Genomic DNA, 13316 nt, shown 5'->3' on the forward strand with positions numbered 1-13316 from the left:
CTGACCATCTAAAACATTAGGGATGAGGGCCTGCTGCTGAGCTGACCATCTAAAACATTAGAACATTAGGGGCGAGGGCCTGCTGCTGAGCTGACCATCTTAAACATTAGGGGCAAGGGCCTGCTGCAAAGCTGACCATCTAAACAATTTTGTGGGCGAGGGACTGCTGCCGAGCTGCCTATCTAAATAAAAATTATGGGCGAGGGCCTGCTGTTGAGATTAACATCTAAAAAATGTTGTGGGCGAGGGCCCGCTGCCAAGCTGACCATCTAAAAATTTAGGGGTGAGGGTCTGATGCTGAGCTGACACTCTAAAACATTAGGAACAAGTGCAGCCTAATAAGCATGGTGATATGATGGAGGAGTAGGAGGAGGACGAGAAAAGGGAGATTGAACCATATACCCTTTTTAGTGGTGGAAGGGGTGCATGGGAATACAGTGTATTCAATACACCATAAAAGCCACATTTACAGTGCCTTTATGTTCAGCCGCTTTCCTCCACCTCTTCCACATGCAAAGCATCTGCCTTAATTGTGAGCAGCGAGCGTTTGAGTAGACACAGAAGTGGAATGGTTACGCTGATAATAGCGTTATCGCCGCTCACCATCTGTGTTGATTCCTCAAAGTTGCGTAAAACCTCACAGAGGTCAGACATCAATGCCCACTCGTCGCTTGTGAAGAGCGGAAAGCTAACTGGAGAGGCGATGACCATGTTGCAGCTGGTATTCCATACTGCCCTCTGCTGCTCACAAAGCCTGGCCAACATGTGGAATGTGGAGTTCCAGCGCGTACTCACGTCGCACAACAGTCGGTTAGCTGGCAATTGCAAGTTCTGCTGCAGCGTTGACAGCCTGGCTGAAGCTGTAGATGACTTGCGGAAATGGGCACACACGCGGCGCACCTTCACCAGTAGCTCAGGCAAATTGAGATAGGTTTTGAGAACTACTTGGTTTAACACGTGGGCTAGGCATGGTATGTGTGTGAGCTTGCCGACCTCCAAAGCCGCCACCAAGTTACGGCCATTATCAGACACAACCATGTCTGGTTGTAGGTTGAGTGGCGAGAGTAACAGCTCAGTCTGGTCCCTTATTCCCTGCTACAGCTCTGCGGCGGTATGCTCTTTGTCACCTAAGCAGGTCAGTTTAAGAAAGGCCTGTTGCCGCTTCCCCACTGCAGTGCTAGACTGCTTCCAGCTACTGACTGATGGCTGACTGGTGCTGCAAGATGATAATTCAGAGGTGAAAGTGGAGGAGGAGGCGGTGGAGGAGAAGGGTGGGTTGCAGCCACTAATGTAGGTGGCGGAGGAAATCCTGATGGAAGTAGGGCTCACAATCCTTGGCATCGGTAGAACCTGTGCCATCCAAGGGTACGACTCGCTCCCGGACTCCACAACGTTCACCCAGTGTGCCGTCAGGGAAATGTAGCGTCCCTGGCCAAAAGCACTTGTCCATGTGTCAGTTGTTAAGTGGACCTTCCCAATAACTGCGTTGGTCAGGGCACGAGTGATGTTACAGGACACATGCTGGTGTAAGGCTAGGACTGCACACCATGAAAACATAAGCCTAAATGGCAACATTTGCAGGGCCAGCAATTTGGAAAGGTGCGCATTTTGTGCTATGGTCTGTGGGTGGGTGGCTGGGTATTTGCTTTTTTCGTTCAAAGGCCTGGGGTATAGACATCTGTACGCTGCACTGGGACACAGAAGTGGATGTGCTAGTTGATGGTGCTTCCGAAGGTCCAGGTGCATGGCGGGAGGCATCCGGGCCTGCGTCTTGGACAGGGGATTGGCCAGCAGGTAACAGCACTGGACTTTGTGGAAGACAGGGTGGTGCTTAACTGACTGGAAGCATTATTTGCTGCAATCCAACTGACCACCTGGTCGCACTGGTCTGACTTCGAGTGTGGTGTCCTGCGCCGCCCTGCAAACTGGGATATGAAGCTAGGTATCGTGGATAAGTGTGTTTCTTATGCTCTGGCAGCAGGCACAGTTTCACCTCGTCAGGGCCACTGCCTCTGCGCGCACCATAAACAGCATGGCCACTTTCCCGTCCCTTACTGCTCGCCTTGCGCATATTAAATGGTATATATACTATCATCCATATTATATCCATTACACTGAATTAATGTCACTGATATTTAGGGTGGGCAAACGTTTTACAGCAGATGTAGCGCAGGTAATGTCGCTGCCACCAGCAGCAAAAACATTAGACTGAATGTCACTGATATTTCGGATACGCAAACGTAATACAGGAGACGTAGCGCAGGTAATGTAACTGTCCGCAGCGGACACCGTCTACAGAAAAAGTACACTGGACGTCACAGATATTTTTAGGAAACTTGAAAATTAAGAAAAGGGCCAGCTTCCAAAAAAACAACGTTCTTTATTCCATTACAAATATGAACATAAAAAATCCAACATAGCAACCAGGTCTATGCGTTTCGGATCCTCTAATACTGATCCTTACTCATGACAAGTTTGTTACTGACTGGCTAGGATTTTAAATAGCTGAAATCCTGCGGATCAGAGGTGACTGCGATCAGCAGGAAAATACACAAACCACGCCCTCTACTCAGGTGCTAACCACAGATAAAAAGTTGGACGCACTGAAAATACATTATAAATTTAAAGGGATTCTCTTATGAGATTTTACCCCTATAGCCTAAACATATGCTCATGTCCGGAGTAATAAGAATAATCCTAACCTGGCCTTATTAAACTTCACTGTGGCTCTATTTGCCCAAAAAACTGTTTTTTATAACCTGTCAATCACTCACTTAAGGTGCCCAAGGGGAGGTCTGTTAATACAGGGTGCCCGGCCGCGCCCCTCGCCGTCCGGTGCCCAGCGCCACTTTCGCTGTCTTCTGTGCCGCCTTTTACAGTTCAACGCTGCCTCCGCAATCCTACCCGTCCCTCTGCCAGATCCCGCGCCTGCGCACTAGGCTCATCCAGATGCGCCGCGGACTCCTGGCAGCGGCTTCGTTGAGCGAAGTGCCCATGCGCCGGCCTGATACGCATGCGCACTTCGCTCAACGAAGCCGCTGCCAGGAGTCCGCGGCGCATCAGGCTGAGCCTAGTGCGCAGGCGTGGGATTTGGCAGAGGGACAGGTAGGATTCCAGAGGCGGCGCTGAACTGTAGAAGGCGGCGCAGAAGACAGCGAAAGTGGCGCTGGGCACCGGACGGCGAGGGGTGCGGCCGGACACCCTGTATTAACGGACCTCCCCTTGGGCACCTTAAGTGAGTGATTGACAGGTTATAAAAAAATGTTTTTTTGGGCAAATAGAGCCACAGTGAAGTTTAATAAGGCCAAGTTAGGATTATTCTTATTACTCCGGACATGAGCATATGTTTAGGTTATAGGGGTTAAATCTCATGAGAGAATCCCTTTAAATTTATAATGTATTTTCAGTGCGTCCAACTTTTTATCTGTGGTTAGCACCTGAGTAAAGGGCGTGGTTTGTGTATTTTCCTGCTGATCGCAGTCATCTCTGATCCACAGGATTTCAGCTATTTAAAATCCTAGCCAGTCAGTAACAAACTAGTCATGAGTAAGGATCAGTATTAGAGGATCCGAAACGCGTAGACCTGGTTGCTATGTTGGGGGTAAAATCTCATGACAGAATCCCTTTAAAATATTCTATAGAAAAGAATCAGTAGTGCAGGATTAAATAGTGTTTGCGATTCAATCCTGTTGGAACACGGGAACCCATGCAAAAAGCCAGTAAGATTCCCTGTTCAAAAGTTTCCGCTTATAATCTCCACCTCTAGTGGGAGGATTAACCCTCTCCAAAGCTTGAACCTGGAGTCCTGCGGTATTGCCCTGTGAAACCGCAAAATGAAGACTGACCGCTGAAACATTTCTTGCTTTTGTGTGTGGGATATCTGAAAGGTGTCTGCTTATTCTCACTTTTAGACCATTGGTAGCACAGCCAACATCTTGGAGGCTGCATATTGAACAAGTAATGCAATACACCACATTACTAGTATTGCAATTGACATATTGTTTAAGATCAAAAGTGTTATGTGTAGCCGTAGAATATATCAAAGATCCCATTTGTATAAAATTGCAACATGTGCAGATACGGTGACCGCATTTAAATGTACCCTTATGTCTCAACCAAGTAAACTTATTGTTAGTATTTTTGCCGCTGTCAGAAAACAAACTGGGACTAATCTTCTGTGCTATAGTTGGTGCGCGGAGAGCAATGCATCTGACACCACCACTGTTCGTCATAGTTAAGAACAGATAAATGCCTTCTGACAATGGGACAAATCTGCGGAAATTCAATGCTGTAATTGGTGGCAAATGAAGAAATACATTGTGCAGTCTTTTCATAACACTTGTTCAGATGTTTTTTGTTGTCGGATCGCGTGACCTCCGGAAAAACCAGACTTTCTCTGGACTTGGTAAATACATTTGTTTTAGCACGGTTAAGGGTCCAAGGGGGATATCTACATTCCGTAAGTCTATTGGCCATAACCTCCATCTCCTTTGTAAATGTATCATCTCTAGACGCAGTAATTCTTGTTGGTACTGGGGGGTGGGGTTGTGGTCAAGTTCCAGATGAGTATTGCTATCCTGTAACATAGAGAGGTTTTGTTTTTTATAAATGTAACTATCCAGAACCACCACAGCCCCCCCCCCCTTTATCCGCTTGTTTTATAACAATATCAGTCAAATGCATCAGCTCCTTTAATTATCGCATTTATAAGTTTTGTCACATGAAAATATTTCCTAATTTAGGGCAACTAAGTCCCTCTCTATAAGTTCTTGAAAACGATCTAATGCAGAGGAACTCGACTGCACCGGATAAAAATCACGGCTATGTTAGAGGATAGCAATACTTATCTGGAACTTGACCACAACCCCGCCCCCCAGTACTAGCAAGAATTACTGCGTCTATTGTCCCATGGCTTGGAAAATGGTTTTATAAACCAAAAACAGCTGGATTTTATTTTTATTCAACATCCAGTTATTCAAATTTTTCATTCTTTATCTAAAATCCACAAGGGTCAAACCAATAGTCGCAGGCATTGGCTCCTTTTCTGAAAGGTTGTCCACTTGGGTAGATAGCATCCTGCAGCCTTTGGTTCAATCCATACCTGTTTTTTTGCAGGACACTTGAGCGGTACTACAAGCATTTTTTTATTTCAAATGGGAACAGCATTTTTTGGGGATTACAGCAGATGTAACATCTTTATACACTGTGATTCCTCATGATTTAGCTATTGTTTCTCTCAAATGGTTTTTAAATATTTATTCAGATTTTTCTCCAGCTTTTCAAGATTATATTTGTCGGGGCGTGTGGTTTCTGCTAAAACATAATGTCTTTATGTTTGCTCAACATTTCTTTCTTCAACTGACAGGGGCTTCCATGGGGGCGGAATTTTCGCCCTCCATGGCAAATATCTATATGGCGTGGTGGGAGTGCCATTCACTATTTTTGCCAAATAATCCTTGGAGTGGCTCCCTGAGATGGTACGGCTGCTATATTAACGACCTGCTGTTTGTATGGTCGGGTGATTGTGCGGCCGTGCCTTTTTATGGGAGTTTTCTCAACAATAACCAGTGCCATTTGAAGTTTTATATTTTACATGGCACTTCCACCACTGCCTTTCTTGATTTGTCCCTTCAGGGTGATTTCATCACACAACAGGTTTCTACCAACACGTTCCGTAAGGATACAGCTGGTAATACCACTCTTATGGCCATATCCTGCCATCCCCCATGTGTTACATAATGTCCCTAAGGGAGAGTTTCTTCATGCCAAACAATACTGCTTTAGAGATTATACATTTAAAAAGGAGATGGAGGTTGTGGCCAATAGACTTACAAAACGTAGATATCCCCCTTGGACCCTAAACCGTGCTAAGACATATGTATTTACCAAGTCCAGATAAAGTCTGGTTTTTCCAGAGGTCACGCGATCCGACAACAGAAAACATCTGAACAAGTGTTATGAAAAGACTGCACAATGTATTACTTCATTTGTCACCAATCACAACATTGAATTTCCACAGATTTGTTGGATTGTCAGAAGGCATTTATCTATTCTGAACTATGACGAACAGTGGTATGACATCACCTATGGTGGTGTCAGATGCATTGCTCGCCGCGCACCAACTATAGCGCATAAGATTAGTCCCAGTTTGTTTTCTGACAGTGACAAAAGTAATATGGTTGAGACATAAGGGTACATTTAAATGCGGTTACCATATCTGCACATGTTGCAATTTTATACAAATGGGCTCTTCGATATATTCTACGACTACACATAACACTTTTGTTCTTAAACAATATGTCAATTGCAATACTAGCCATGTGGTGTATTGCATTACTTGTACAATATGCAGCCTCCAAGATGTTGGCTGTGCTACCAATGGTCTAAAAGTGAGAATGAGCAGACACCTTTCAGATATCCCACACACACAAAGCAAGAAATGTTTCAGCGGTCAGTCTTCATTTTGTAGTTTCACATCAGGGCAATACTGCAGGATTCCAGGTTCAAGCTTTGGAGAGGGTTAATCCTCCCACTAGAGGTGGAGATTATAAGCGGAAACTTTTGAACAGGGAATCTTACTGGATTTTTTGCATGGGTTCCCGTGTTCCAACAGGATTGAATCGCAAACACGATTTAATCCTGCACTACTGATTCCTTTCTATAGAACATTTTAGATTTATAATGTATTTTCAGTGCGTCTAACTTTTTATCTGTGATTGGCACCTGAGTAGAGGGCGTGGTTTGTGTATTTTCCTGCTGATCGCAGTCACCTCTGATCCGCAGGATTTCAGCTGTTTAAAATCCTAGCCAGTCAGTAACAAACTTGTCATGAGTAAGGATCAGGATTAGAGGATCCGAAACGCGTAGAACTGGTTGCTATGTTGGATTTTTAATGTTCATGTTTGTATTGGAATAAAGGACGTCCTTTTTTTGGAAGCTGGACCTTTTCTTCATTTTCAAGTTTCCTACATTGCGCTTGGTTCCCAGTGCAGTCCGTGCCTCCATTATACGGGAAATCAGGTGAGAGCTGCCCTGGATTTTTGTGCTTTGTTGTTCACAGATATTTTTAGGCTGCGCACACGTTACACAGGAGATGTAGCGCAGATAATGTCGCTGTCTGCAGAGGCCAAACAATTGCAAGCTATTTAGCTCAGGTTGCAATTGTTTTAGCAATTTAGTGCAGGTTGCACAAAAAATATATATTGCTGCCACACACAATAGTCCTTAAAAGGACTTTTGGGTTTCTAACAAGTTTTAGCAATTTAGCGTAGGTTGCGCTAAAAATATATATGGCTGACACACACACAACAATAGTCCTTAAATGGACTTTTGGGTCTATAACAAGTATAAAAACTAAAATATTCATATTTCACTCCGTACACTATCTCTCCCTTCTGCTCTCTAGCTCTCCCTGACTAAGACTGAGCCGAACACGTGTCATCGGGTGCTAATCACAGTAATGCCAGTAGCCAACATGCCTACGGCATTACAGTGAATGGCAGTGCTTACCTGCACGTTTATTGGCTGCTTAGTAGCCAACAAACGTGTGGGGAGGAGACTCAAGCATCGCACTCGAGCACACGCGGTATTCGGCCAATGCTCAAGTAAAATTAGTGTTCGCCCAACACTATTAATGACAAGTTTAACCTCCTCCCGTCACACTAACGCCGAAAGGCGTCAATGCTGCGGCGCTCCCAGGTCACACTAACGCCAATAGGAGTCATCTCGCGAGACGCGAGATTTTCTGTGAACGCGCGCACACAGGCGCGCGCGCTCACAGGAACGGAAGGTAAGCGAGTGGATCTCCAGCCTGCCAGCGGCGATCGCTCGCTGGCAGGCTGGAGATCCGAATTTTTTAACCCCTAACAGGTATATTAGACGCTGTTTTCATAACAGCGTCTAATATACCTCCTACCTGGTCCTCTGGTGGTCCCTTTTGTTAGGATCGACCACCAGAGGACTCAGGTAGGTCAGTACAGTCGCACCAAACACCACACTACACTACACTACACCCCCCCCCCGTCACTTATTAACCCCTTATAAACCCCTGATCACCCATGATCACCCCATATAAACTCCCTGATCACCCCCCTGTCATTGATCACCGCCCTGTCATTGATCACCCCCCTGTCAGGCTCCGTTCAGACGTCCGTATGATTTTTACGGATCCACGGATACATGGATCGGATCCGCAAAAAGCATACGGACGTCTGAATGGAGCCTTACAGGGGGGTGATCAATGACAGGCGGGTGATCACCCATATACACTCCCTGATCACCCCCTGTCATTGATCACTCCCCTGTAAGGCTCCATTCAGACGTCCGCATGATTTTTACGGATACATGGATCGGATCCGCAAAACACATGCGGACGTCTGAATGGAGCCTTACAGGGGGTGATCAATGACAGGCGGGTGATCACCCATATACACTCCCTGATCACCCCCCTGTCATTGATAACCCCCCTGCAAGGCTCCATTCAGACGTCCGCATGCGTTTTGTGGATCCGATCCATGTATCCATGGATCCGTAAAAAATCATGCGCATGTCTGATTGGAGCCTTACAGGGGGGGTGATCAGTGACAGGGGGGTGATCACCCTGATTACCCTGATCACCCCCTGTCATTGATAACCCCCCTGTAAGGATCCATTCAGACGTCCGCATGCGTTCTGTGGATCCGATCCATGTATCCATGGATCCGTAAAAAATCATGCGGATGTCTGAATGGAGCCTTACAGGGGGGGTGATCAGTGACAGGGGGGTGATCACCCTGATCACCCCTGTCATTGATAACCCCCCTGTAAGGCTCCATTCAGACGTCCGCATGCATTTTGTGGATCCGATCCATGTATCCATGGATCCGTAAAAAATCATGCGGATGTCTGAATGGAGCCTTACAGGGGGGGTGATCAGTGACAGGGGGGTGATTACCCTGATCACCCCCTGTCATTGATAACCCCCCTGTAAGGCTCCATTCAGACGTCCGCATGCGTTTTGTGGATCCGATCCATGTATCCATGGATCCGTAAAAAATCATGCGGATGTCTGAATGGAGCCTTACAGGGGGGGTGATCAGTGACAGGGGGGTGATTACCCTGATCACCCCCTGTCATTGATAACCCCCCTGTAAGGCTCCATTCAGACGTCCGCATGCGTTTTGTGGATCCGATCCATGTATCCATGGATCCGTAAAAAATCATGCGGATGTCTCAATGAAGCCTTACAGGGGGGGTGATCAGTGACAGGGGGGTGATTACCCTGATCACCCCCTGTCATTGATAACCCCCCTGTAAGGCTCCATTCAGACGTCCGCATGCGTTTTGTGGATCCGATACATGTATCCATGGATCCGTAAAAAATCATGCGGATGTCTGAATGGAGCCTTACAGGGGGGGTGATCAGTGACAGGGGGGTGATCACCCTGATTACCCTGATCACCCCCTGTCATTGATAACCCCCCTGTAAGGCTCCATTCAGACGTCCGCATGCGTTCTGTGGATCCGATACATGTATCCATGGATCCGTAAAAAATCATGCGGATGTCTGAATGGAGCCTTACAGGGGGGGTGATCAGTGACAGGGGGGTGATCACCCTGATTACCCTGATCACCCCCTGTCATTGATAACCCCCCTGTAAGGCTCCATTCAGACGTCCGCATGCGTTCTGTGGATCCGATACATGGATCCGTAAAAAATCATGCAGATGTCTGAATGGAGCCTTACAGGGGGGGTGATCAGTGACAGGGGGTGATCACCCTGATTACCCTGATCACCCCCTGTCATTGATAACCCCCCTGTAAGGCTCCATTCAGACGTCCGCATGCGTTTTGTGGATCCGATACATGTATCCATGGATCCGTAAAAAATCATGCGGATGTCTGAATGGAGCCTTACAGGGGGGGTGATCAGTGACAGGGGGGTGATCAGGGAGTCTATATGGGTGATCACCCCCCTGTCATTGATCACCCCCCCCCCCCCCCCCTTGGTAAGGCTCCATTCAGACATTTTTTTTGGCACAAGTTAGCGGAAATTTTTTGTTTGTTTTTGTTTTTTCTTACTAAGTCTCATACTCCACTAACTTGTGTCAAAAAATAAAATCTCACATGGACGCACCATACCCCTCACGGAATCCAAATGCGTAAACATTTTTAGACATTTATATTCCAGACTTCTTCTCACGCTTTAGGGCCCCTAAAAAGCCAGGGCAGTATAAATACCCCACATGTGACCCCATTTCGGAAAGAAGACACCCCAAGGTATTCCGTGAGGGGCATATTGAGTCCATGAAAGATTGAAATTTTTGTCCTAAGTTAGCGGAAAGTGAGACTTTGTGAGAAAAAAACAAAAAAAAATCAATATCCGCTAACTTATGCAAAAAAAAAAAAAATTCTAGGAACTCGCCATGCCCCTCATTGAATACCTTGGGGTGTCTTCTTTCCAAAGTGGGGTCACATGTGGGGTATTTATACTGCCCTGGCTTTTTAGGGGCCCGAAAGTGTGAGAAGAAGTCTGGGATCCAAATGTCTAAAAATGCCCTCCTAAAAGGAATTTGGGCCCCTTTGCGTATCTAGGCTGCAAAAAAGTGTCACACATGTGGTATCGCCGTACTCAGGAGAAGTTGGGCAATGTGTTTTGGGGTGTCATTTTACATATACCCATGCTGGGTGAGAAAAATATCTTGGTCAAATGCCAACTTTGTATAAAAAAATGGGAAAAGTTGTCTTTTGCCAAGATATTTCTCTCACCCAGCATGGGTATATGTAAAATGACACCCCAAAACACATTGCCCAACTTCTCCTGAGTACGGCGATACCAGATGTGTCACACTTTTTTGATGCCAAGGTGGGCAAAGGGGCGCATATTCCAAAGTGCACCTTTCGGATTTTACCGGCCATTTTTTACACATTTTGATTGCAAGGTACTTCTTACACATTTGGGCCCCTAAATTGCCAGGGCAGTATAACTACGCCACAAGTGACCCCATTTTGGAAATAAGACACCCCAAGGTATTCCGTGAGGGGCATGGCGAGTTCCTAGAATTTTTTATTTTTTGTCGCAAGTTAGTGGAATATGAGACTTTGTAAGGAAAAAAGATGAAAAAAAAAAAAATCATCATTTTCCGCTAACTTGTGACAAAAAATAAAAAATTCTAGGAACTCGCCATGCCCCTCACGGAATACCTTGGGGTGTCTTCTTTCCAAAATGGGGTCACTTGTGGGGTAGTTATACTGCCCTGGCAATTTAGGGGCCCAAATGTGTGAGAAGTACCTTGCAATCAAAATGTGTAAAAAATGGCCTGCAAAATCTGAAAGGTGCACTTTGGAATATGTGCCCCTTTGCCCACCTTGGCAGCAAAAAAGTGTGACACATCTGGTATCGCCGTACTCAGGAGAAGTTGGGGAATGTGTTTTGGGGTGTCATTTTACATATACCCATGCTGGGTGAGAGAAATATCTTGGCAAAAGACAACTTTTCCCATTTTTTTATACAAAGTTGGCATTTGACCAAGATATTTTTCTCACCCAGCATGGGTATATGTAAAATGACACCCCAAAACACATTCCCCAACTTCTCCTGAGTACGGCGATACCAGATGTGTCACACTTTTTTGCTGCCAAGGTGGGCAAAGGGGCACATATTCCAAAGTGCACCTTTTGGATTTCACCGGTCATTTTTTACACATTTTGATTGCAAAGTACTTCTCACACATTTGGGCCCCTAAATTGCCAGGGCAGTATAACTACGCCACAAGTGACCCCATTTTGGAAAGAAGACACCCCAAGGTATTCCGTGAGGGGGATGGCAAGTTTTTAGAATTTTTTATTTTTTGTCGCAAGTTAGTGGAATATGAGACTTTGTAAGAAAAAAAAAAAAAAATAAATCATCATCATTTTCCGCTAACTTGTGACAAAAAATAAAAAGTTCTATGAACTCACTATGCCCATCAGCGAATACCTTAGGGTGTCTACTTTCCGAAATGGGGTCATTTGTGGGGGTTTTCTACTGTTTGGGCATTGTAGAACCTCAGGAATCATGACAGGTGCTCAGAAAGTCAGAGCTGTTTCAAAAAGCGGAAATTCACATTTTTGTACCATAGTTTGCAAATGCTATAACTTTTACCCAAACCATTATTTTTTTTGCCCAAACATTTTTTTTTTATCAAAGACATGTAGAACAATAAATTTGGCGAAAAATGTATATATGGATGTCGTTTTTTTTGCAAAATTTTACAGCTGAAAGTGAAAAATGTAATTTTTTTGCAAAAAAATCGTTAAATTTCGATTAATAACAAAAAAAGTAAAAATGTCAGCGGCAATGAAATACCACCAAATGAAAGCTCTATTAGTGAGAAGAAAAGGAGGTAAAATTCATTTGGGTGGTAAGTTGCATGACCGAGCAATAAACCGCTAAAGTTGTGGAGTGCCGATTTGTAAAAAAGGGCCTGGTCACTAGGGGGGTATAAACCTGTGGTCCTTAAGTGGTTAAAATGATTGGTTCATGTCCTCTAATACCTGTTTATTTATTCCTAAGGAGGCACAGTTCCAAATGTTAAGAGACACTCTGTCTTTTGTGTCTCTGGTTGATGGATATTACCGGTTGACTAAAGACTCGCAGCATTATTTTTGTGAAGAAGTGGCTCCACCAAGACTACGGTGGAATTTGGACAATCAGTGTCATGGTCCTATCACGTGAGTTATCCTTTGAACATTCATTGCATTTAAAATTGGTATTATGTAGCACAAGAGACCCCCCCAAGATAAAATATTAATTGGTTCCAGGACAACTACTAAAAGTTGAAAATAGCATAACTTCAGACCATAACTCTATGATAACCAGTAACTGGTTACAGGTAACAAAAAGCACACACAAAATAACTAGAAAGAGAAGATTAAAGAAAAACAAGCATAAAGCTAATACAAGTAAAGCAATTCCTTACTAATACTAGCCAGAAAGAACTGCTGGAAGCTGTAAATATTTTTAATATTTCTATTATGATGACAGAAGCTTCACCAGGGCCCTGTACAGTAAACACAGTGTACTGGAAAATAATGGGGCAGCCTTGCTTCTTGTCCAAAGAAGCACCTTATCCTGGCAAAAGTATAGAGTAGTAAGGAACATGTATTACGATACTGTGCGGCAGATACTGTATAGTCTATAGACAGCTAATACGAGCAGTTTACCAGTGAAATGTCTAGGTTTATTAGCTGGATCTTTCTATCACACATGCTGCAGATCATTGTATGGTGAGTCAGCAAAGAAAGACCATTCTGTTTTAAAAGTCTTGGAACCATTATAATGGATCACTTGTATATGC

The 13316-nt window shown here is 44.8% G+C and overlaps 1 protein-coding gene across 2 annotated transcripts in view; it reads left to right on the forward strand.

Moving 5' to 3' along the window:
• The window catches only part of JAK3 (Janus kinase 3), a 283985-nt gene that overhangs the window by 159204 nt on the left and 111465 nt on the right, over positions 1-13316 (forward strand). For both annotated transcript variants that reach the window (XM_044285317.1, XM_044285325.1), the window contains exon 8: positions 12533-12690. In XM_044285317.1, the coding sequence (XP_044141252.1) occupies positions 12533-12690 (158 nt within the window). The remainder of the gene's footprint in view (positions 1-12532; positions 12691-13316) is intronic.

This window comes from Bufo gargarizans, chromosome 1, assembly GCF_014858855.1.
Source record: "Bufo gargarizans isolate SCDJY-AF-19 chromosome 1, ASM1485885v1, whole genome shotgun sequence".
NCBI classification, from domain to species: Eukaryota; Metazoa; Chordata; class Amphibia; order Anura; family Bufonidae; genus Bufo; species Bufo gargarizans.